This window comes from Lissotriton vulgaris, chromosome 11 (genome assembly GCF_964263255.1).
Source record: "Lissotriton vulgaris chromosome 11, aLisVul1.2, whole genome shotgun sequence".
NCBI lineage: Eukaryota > Metazoa > Chordata > Amphibia > Caudata > Salamandridae > Lissotriton > Lissotriton vulgaris.
Genome location: NC_141699.1, coordinates 131930253 through 131939146, shown reverse-complemented (window position 1 = coordinate 131939146; position 8894 = coordinate 131930253). Strand labels below are relative to the sequence as shown.

Below are 8894 nucleotides of genomic sequence, written 5' to 3'. Positions count from 1 at the left end.
TCATATTTTTTCAAGCCAAGTAGGACCCTAGTGCCGTTTTCTGAATATTTTGTACACAATGTACATTTCAGTGGAAGACCTGAAGGTACCCGTTCCAAAATCTAATATAGTCTGAACAAATGTCAACAGTCAATTTCCGGAATTATGATAAGTATGATACAACAGGCGGAATTCTTCTCAAAAATGAGTCTTTGAAGTTAATTCAGCATCCACCAATGTTCCCAAATTCCTGACTTTTGCAATGTTTCTGGACACACTCCATTAGGGAGGACCAAGCCTGATAATGTAGTGTGGAGAATTAATCTGAGTTAGGAGGATTCCAGACTTTGCGGGTTATATTTTAAAAGGCCAACACTGAACCACCAGCGAGTGGCTTTCGAAGCTAATGAAAAATCAGTTGAGGGTTTTTCAGCATCTCATTTAAGATGGAAAGTAATCTGCCTGTTATCCGCATACATACAAAATATAACTTCATAATTGTGGAACAGATAAACAATGGACATAGAACTCTTAAGCAAAAGAGATCCATCATAAAGCCCTAGGGCACACCCAGCTAAACAGGTTTTGAGGAACGTTCAAGAAAGACGTAAGTGAACAGTGTGGATCCAAAAAGAAACAAAAGAACCCATCAAATTGCAAGTCCACTAGCACATATCTTGGAAAGTGGCAGACAGATAAAATCATGTTTTATGGAGTGGAACAAAATCGGGGCTCTCGCATCACGTGGAAATCCTCCATAACCATTGACATGAACAACCCATTCAATATTTTGGCGGAACCTAATAAGAAAAGTACCCAGAATCAGATTGGTTTTGGAAAACAAGTGAAAATGTCCTGTTACAGCATGCAGAAGCAATTTAGTAGGGAATGCCAAAAGCTAGACTGTTGATCAGTTAGCTGTATCGAAATAATCCAGATAGTTTTGGGGTTTTACAGTGAACTGACCAGTGCAGTTTTTAGCTCGACTGGGACTGCCCCTGAGCAGGAAGAGGTACTTATTTGATGATGGGAAGTGGGCTTTCTCGATCACCTCCTGTTACAGCTAACATCTGAGGCAAGGGTCTAGATGCAGGCCAGAAACTCTGTTCTTGGATAGAAGCTTGCCATGTCTGTTACACTCTTCATGAGATAAAAGATAACGTAAAGATCCCCACAGGACGGCTTTGACACTCTCCATACCAAAAGCCATTTCAGTCTGTTGTGTACACTACATAAACTCCATTCACTCAAAACATATATAAGATTCAATGGCAAGCTGTTCATATGCCAATATTAGGAGTGTCCTATCCTGAATTTAAGTATGGGTTTTGAGCAAAAAGTATCCAATTCGAGCTGTCCACATACAAATTATTTATCTAATCCGATGTGTTTCAAGAGAAATTTGTGACTGCACTGTAGTGATTCTTGGGTAAAGAGTAGGATTCCTAGGCAGAGTGCACATTTGCTAATAAAGCTGTAGTTAGTAGATATTCAACCCATGCTTTGTACAGCAATTGTAAAACTGCCTTCTTTTCACGACTGGTTTAGCAGAGAACATTTGGACCGATTCATAAAAAGCATGTAAGAGTGTAGTACCTTTTTATGCCTTTATGATTTGGATCCAAGATATCTAAAATGCGAATAAAATGTGACTATTAATATACAATCATTACAAATAGAAAGGGGTGTGCCCTCTTCACACTTTTCTTAGAAGGGAGTTAGTTGGCCGTTTTGAGGCTGGTTCACAAACGCATGTAAGAATGCTCCTGTAGGCCTACGCATCACATTGTATATACTTTTGTGAATCACCTCCAAAGTGTAGAAATATCTTACAATTGTGGCACACAATTAAGGGTTTTTAAATTTGTTGGTGACTTACAACAAGGATGGCACATTTTTATGTTGGAATGGGAAATGAGTGAATTACAGAAAATCTCTACCCCAGTAGATGTGCTCCTGCAGTGAAAAATCCAAAAAAGTTGTACTTTTGGGTGAAAGCGAACTAGAAGCAAACATTGATGAATTAACATGCAGCGTAATTGTATAAAACGCCCCGTGAAGGTGCAGTTTAAGCATCACTCTTGTCAATGACCATGGCATCTGCTGCTCTGAGCTAAAACAGACCGTGCCTCAGAGACCATCCGAAGTGAAGTGCAATTTAAAGTGCAGGCATTTAAAATGGCTAAAGGAAACCAGGATATGTTTTGCAATAAATGTACTGACCACAAACATGTTGATTTTTAAACAAAGGTAAAAAATCATAATTCAACTTGTTTGTAAAAAAAAAAAAAGGATTAAAATGGCAGAGTGTGCAAGCTGTCAGGCAGAATTATGAACATAAGTGCAAAGTACTCAACGAACCTGTACAAACCTGGTTTTCTGAGAATTTAGATTCCAGAAGTTTTCGAGTGGACTAAGGTGGCTTCAATCATGCAGTTTATAAACTAAGCTTGCTACCTAGCACATACATTTATCTGCATAGGTGCCCTTCTAGCACGAAATCTAGAGAATGACAATTACAAAGCCATTTTATGGATTTACGGCCTTTGCACTTGCCACCACATATCTAACCATGGCTAGGCATGGCCTAACATAGCATCGATGTATACTGTGGAATTCTTTTTTCAAACCGAGATAAAAATAAACACACAGTATTGCACTGCACAGTGAAGTGCACTGAATGTAAATGTACAATGTGATGCTAACATTATAGGTTTGTTTTGACATATACAATTAGTAGACTACAACTGACGGCGTGCCCTACACACTTCACCCATAAATGTGTGCAGTTTGGTCCTGCGTGCATTCTGCAAACCAAATTTAAATATTGATACTTATTTTGTAAATTAATCCTGTAAAGTATCATATGATTTGTTACAAATCAATTATCTAGTGAATATCTAAAATCCGCAACTGAGCCTTGTAGACTACTGGCCTTTTCATTTAATTCCAGCATTGGAGGGGACGAGATGCACAAATAAAATGAAATTATCAGTGTAAATAGTTTTCTCACATTTTATTTATTTTGCATATTTTGTATAGTTTTCTGTACCTCAAAACAAAAATTTAAATATGATCTCATTCATACCTCATTTTAAATGCTTAACATATTGTCGCCAAATGTATTTTTCACCAAGCAATTGCTTTTTAAAGCAAAGCCAAGTAAGGCAAGGCTGCAATACATAGCGCTGTGCAAACTGTTTGGTTAAATGTTAAAAAGATATCAACACACTTTGAGGTACACGTCGCAGTAGTCTTTTTTCTGTATTCTTTGAAGGAAGTGTTCATTTCTGCCCAAAGGAAAGCTACTGTAAGCAGCAGCTTATAGAGAATGGAGACCAGAACACTGATACCTTAAAATGCTAACAGATTATACATATTGCTTTAATATTACATACATTGATACTTCCTTTATATTAATATAGATGTACAGAGCTATGGTGCAAGCTGCGACCAGTGCTTTTGTCGATATGTGTAGGTACTAGATGTAGGTGTATTACAAGCAGGTAGAGAGATGCACTTGTGTTTGACCCCAGCATTTAGAATTTGAGTGAGTAATTTAAAACCTACTGTGTCCATAAAGGGGGACAGGAATCTATTCATAAAATATCTGCAAATAGTTGCCATGCATGGGAGGAAACAAGACGCAGAGTATATCATAGTCTATCTGGGATCGAGCGCATAAAACTCAACATACCATGGAATCAAAATTATGACCTAGTTTATAAGGGTGCATTTTAAACAGTTCGGTCGGTCCCCGAGTGCTTCCTGACAACTTTGCCTCCATTTACTTGGTCAACTGCTAATGTTTCAACCTCAGGCTGGCCCTGGGATGGTGCAACATGGTGGATTCTGTGGGCCACACCAATGTGCGCCTTCTGGTGCTTTTCTCTCGCAGGACTGTGCGGGCCAGCTGAACTGCGCTCAGAAGCAATGGGAGGGATAACTAATGGCCTTTCTTTTATTAGGTGTGCCTCTGTTGATTCTCTGGCTAATAAAAATGGAGTAGGATCTGGCATTGCATCCACAGGCTCGCGTAAAAGTATTCTGCGGCCATCGGAGCCGAGTCTATATACCTCTGCAATTTCCGAGTTCAGTGGTGTTGAAAGGCTCTTTTTCATTCTGCGCCTTGGAGTTTCGGGTTTTTCTTTGGGCGGAGCTGGCTTATAGCTGGGCAGTACTGGTGTGTCCGATGGTGTACCATCTGAGGTGCCGCTGGAACTCATAAGTTTTTTCTTGGTGGCATGAAGTTGAGATGTCAAATATGCAATAGTACTCGCTCTCTGTTCTAGTTCACTGGACAGCATGTTGAGTTTATGGCTTTTTATTTTAAGTTCTTCCAAATACTTTTTTTCTCTTTCCTTGATTGTGTTTTCAAGGACCAATATCATTGCATTTTTCTGTTCGAGTTCCTGCAGCAGCTCGTTGTTTTCGGTTTCCTTGTTTCGTAGCTGAACTTCAAGGTCTTCACATTTTCTTTTCAGCTCTTCGCTTCTTAAATAACCACTCCCTAAAACGACAAACAAATTGTATAAAAAACAGAACACACAAGGCCATTGATGGCTACAGATGATGCATTAGGTGGCATATCTGACCACGTAAATAAAGGGTCTGAAATCCGGAGATAACCAATTTGTTTTCCAAATTTTCCAGTCAGTACTATTATGAAACAGTAAGAGTAATATTGGAGCTTGAGTAACATGAACAATAAAGTTAGACATTCAGTTATTGGGATACTTTAAGAATAAGAGGCCTTAATTCAGAAGGGATAAAAGCGCTGGCAAATATAATGAAGTGAAAGCTATCATTTATCACCAACAGTAAAATAACCACCCTTATAGAGTGATATCTAGCCTACACTAGCCACATTTACTTTAATCCAGTTCATACCCACTGAATTGAAGATTAATTAGCACTCTTCTATCACAATGAAGTAGATCTAAAATTATTTATTTTTCAAAATTCCTAATTTTATCCCAGTTTGATTAACAGATATCAACCCATTATTCTAACATTAACGTTTTTACCTCGGTATCCCAGGAAATGTTACTCAGTATTGTTAAGAGCCCGAATACTAAGGTTTGTTAGCACATATTTAGAAGGGTCTTCAAAAAGTGTTGCATGTTTAGATCATCATAGCGAACACCACAATGTTACTTACTTCACACACTTCATTAAACACAATATGGTTACATGTGCTCAGTCCCAGAAGTGAAAAATAAAACACAGAACTAAGTTTAAAAAAGACATTTTACTACAAGACCGAAGGCTTCTATTATGCTATCTTTTCTTGCTTTAATCTCAATAGCAGGTAAGGTAAAAAAATATAAGACTACAGTTCCCATGAGTCCATGGGATAAACCCAGAAGATTAAATCATAAAGGAAGAACCAATAAGCAATCATTCAGTCCAATAATATTACTCTTAACAGTGAGGAACAAGCCCTCTTTTTTTACTGCGTGAGTTGCCACTAGACTCAGTTTAATAGAAATAAAAAGAGGCCTTTAGTTCAGCAAATTTCTGCTGCACTATGGCAACAAATTCTAACTTTTTTAAATTAGAAACCTTGGTGACACTGTTAGCCTTCCCATCCATATTATATGTATTAGTTAATAATTTAAGTGGTAATATTTTTATCCATTATTATTATACTTTTAATACAAAATTTCTAAAGTCACTTCTAATCACACCAATGAGGAGGAAGCTCAACTTTTACGCGCTAATTTGAATTCTTTTATTCAGGGTTTGGTGCAACCAGCTGTTTTAGCCTCTATGTCAGAGAGTTCAATCAATTTAGAAGCTGTGATTCCAAACATTATTTTTTCCAGTTCAAAAAAGGGGAAGTAACAATCAATTTCTTCAGTTCAATCTATCTTAAATAAAAAAGAGTTCTTCCAAAATTTCCTGTCACCCGTGAAGATTCTAATACTGCAGATAAGGTTTCTATTCAATTAAATATATCAATTTAAGGAATACTGATGATGCTATGGATCCAGATGGTCAGGATAAAGTAGACGACCAAGACAATGTTTGGCAGGGGCCTCCTGAGAAAAGGTGAAGACAAATTCAGATTGAAATGGGCGAATCCTCTCACACACCAGAGTTGACAGTATTAGGTTGTATGGGGGGGGGCACCAATGTTTGACTCTATGCTAATTCAGCAACTCAATTACACAGAGTTGTCCCCTTAGGATCGTGTGGCGGTGTATGTCTCTCTCCATTTGAGACATCCTATGGACAAAAGTACTAGAAACAAATGACTTTCAGAATGTCCCCGTCCTATTCTTCCAAATAACGTTACTGCTACTCCAGCTGTAGACTGTCACCCAAACATGCTTTCATTCTTTTCTAATTTTGTAAGGACCCTTAAAAATGGGGGACAGGGCCTGGTCAACCTGCCAGGACAGGGTGATAGACTTAACTGGTCCATTAATTAGAACATTGGATTTAGCTGAGTAGGCTAGATTGGAAGGCTCACAGATTGAACCGGAAACTCTTGCTAATTGGGCTCAAAGAGCAATATGCATATTGGGTAATGCAAACCCTGTCAGATCCTAGGAGAGGCTTAAGAGTTTTTACTAAATATAGACTCCACATTACGCAATCTTTATGCCAGAGAAGAAGGCCAACGGATTACTTTTTGGAGACTCTTTTATCAATATCAAAGAAATTAGTAAATATGTGGCAACTTTTGCTACAATTGATAAAGTTCAATTCTCTCTCCAGAACATTTTTGGCACGGCCAGTGAAGGAATGAGTCATTTTACCGGCCGCTATGTCTCCCACTGAGGTAATCTCTACAGAGGCTCGTACAGAGTCACTCAAGATTACAAACCCTATTTCTACCCTCCGAGGGGAAGAGGCTTCAGGAGAAAGGGTTTCCAGCAAAGTGGAATCCAGAACTCAGGTAAGAAATTTCAATTCTGGCCCTCGTTTTGTGGGAGGCCAGTTAGCATTTTAGATTACTGCAGACCCCTTGGTCCTACAAACGATTCAAGGTTAATGCATAGACCTTTATCAAGCCCCTATTCAAATCTTCACCCTTCTTTAAAGTTTTCCCAAGATCAAAATAGACTTCTTTCTATCCTTTCAAAAAAGGCAGCCAAGACAACAAATGTACACACAACAAGGTTCTGCAGTATAACACAGAAGAAAAACAAGTATCGTCCCATGATAAATCTAAAAACATTCAACAATTTTGTAGTTTACAATCATTTAAAGATGGAGACCATCTTTCATCTCAGAGATACCTTGTTGGAGGGAGACTGGATAGCCTGTTAGACCTCTAAGACACTTATTTCACTATTCCTATTCATCCGTTTCATGGAAAATGCCTTCCATGCTGATGGCCAGATACTATCTATCAATTCACAGCACTTCCTTTCGGTCTTTCTTCAGTACCATGGTGATTTATAAAGATAATGATAACGAAGATGTGGTGGCTCATCTGAGAGCTCAAAGAATAAGGCTAATGATTTATTTAGACAATTACCTTCTTATGGCTCAGAACAAAGATCTTCTATTATGTCATTTGAAGACATGCCTCCACTTAAGTACACTCTCTTGGTTGTCTTGTGAACATGAAAAAAATCTTTTATCGTTCCCTTAACCCAAACAAAGTTCTTGGGTTTCCTCATAGACACAAACAACTCCTCTTTCCTTCTTCCTCAACAAAGGGTCAATGAAATCAAAAACAAAATTCAACAAGTACTCATTCTTTCAATCATATCTCTTCGGTCTCTTGCAAGGATTTTAGGTCTTCTAGCCTCTTCCATCCAAATTATTTTCTGGGCCCTTTGCATTACAGGGCTCTACAGAGACAAAAAATTTGACATCTTTGCAAGGGCCTTCATTATTCAAATGTTATTCAGTTAGACTAGTAGTCAAGAGCAAAACTCCAATGGTGACGGGACCATCGAGATGACTGGAACGGGAGAGCAATTATTCTACGGCCCCAGATCTGGTCTTAAAATCCAATGCAAGTCAGACAAGTTGGGGTTCAAGATGTTGCAATCTCTCAACTGGGGGTGCATGATCAGAGAAGGAGTCCTCACTACACATACATTGTTTAGAGATGCTTGCAGGCTCCTTTGCAATTCAGACATTTGCAAAATACAAGTTCATTTCTACAATTCTTCTAAGAATGAACAATCTTTCTGTTGTCAAGTATATTAATAAACTTGGAGCAACAACATCAAAAACTTAAGCGAATCTGGCAAAAGGTTTTTGGGAATTCTATCTACAAAAAAAAAACCTGTCAGTCCAAGCAGACTATCTTTAGGAAAAACTGAATACTATAGCGGATTGGTACTCCACACCTCAAAGACACCAGCAACTGGCGTATGCACCCTTCAGTAATCAAAAGCCTTTCTTTGTAATTTGGCACCATGTAAATTGACTTGCTCACATCCCATCTGAATACCCATCTTCCCAACTTCAACAGCCAGAGACCAGATTCTCAAGCTATAGCAACAGACGCTCTTCTTCAAGACTGGTACGTTCACCTAAACTATGCCTTTTCTCCTTTCATTATGATAGCCCAGGTTTTAGCCAAAATCTGCCGCCAGCAAGCTTAGTTGGTACTAGTAACACCCTTCTTGCAAGCTCGACTTTTCAAATATACATGGCTGGCTTGTAGTAACTGCGGTATGGACAGCAATTAAGATCCCTTTTCAGCCAATGTGACTTTTAATTTTTTTGCCTCTTTGGCTTCCTAAGGAGGACATACAGAACAGTAAATACTTATAGAGCTGCCCTTTCAGCTGGAAGATATATAAGTGTATGGAAACCCTGTTGGTAAGCACCCTTTGATTTGTCATCTTATGGAGAGAATACAATTTTCTAAACCTCCTATCTAAACTATAATCAAACATGGGATGTTTAACTTTTTTGTCAAGATAATGATTTCCAACCTT

The 8894-nt window shown here is 38.4% G+C and overlaps 1 protein-coding gene across 2 annotated transcripts in view; it reads right to left on the bottom strand.

The window, feature by feature from the left end:
- Window positions 1-2980: 2980 nt before the first annotated feature.
- CCDC92 (coiled-coil domain containing 92) overlaps window positions 2981-8894 on the bottom strand; it is a 343506-nt gene continuing 337592 nt past the window's right edge. For both annotated transcript variants that reach the window (XM_086942899.1, XM_086942900.1), the window contains exon 4: window positions 2981-4489. In XM_086942899.1, the coding sequence (XP_086799025.1) occupies window positions 3717-4489 (773 nt within the window). In that variant the 3' untranslated portion in view covers window positions 2981-3716. The remainder of the gene's footprint in view (window positions 4490-8894) is intronic.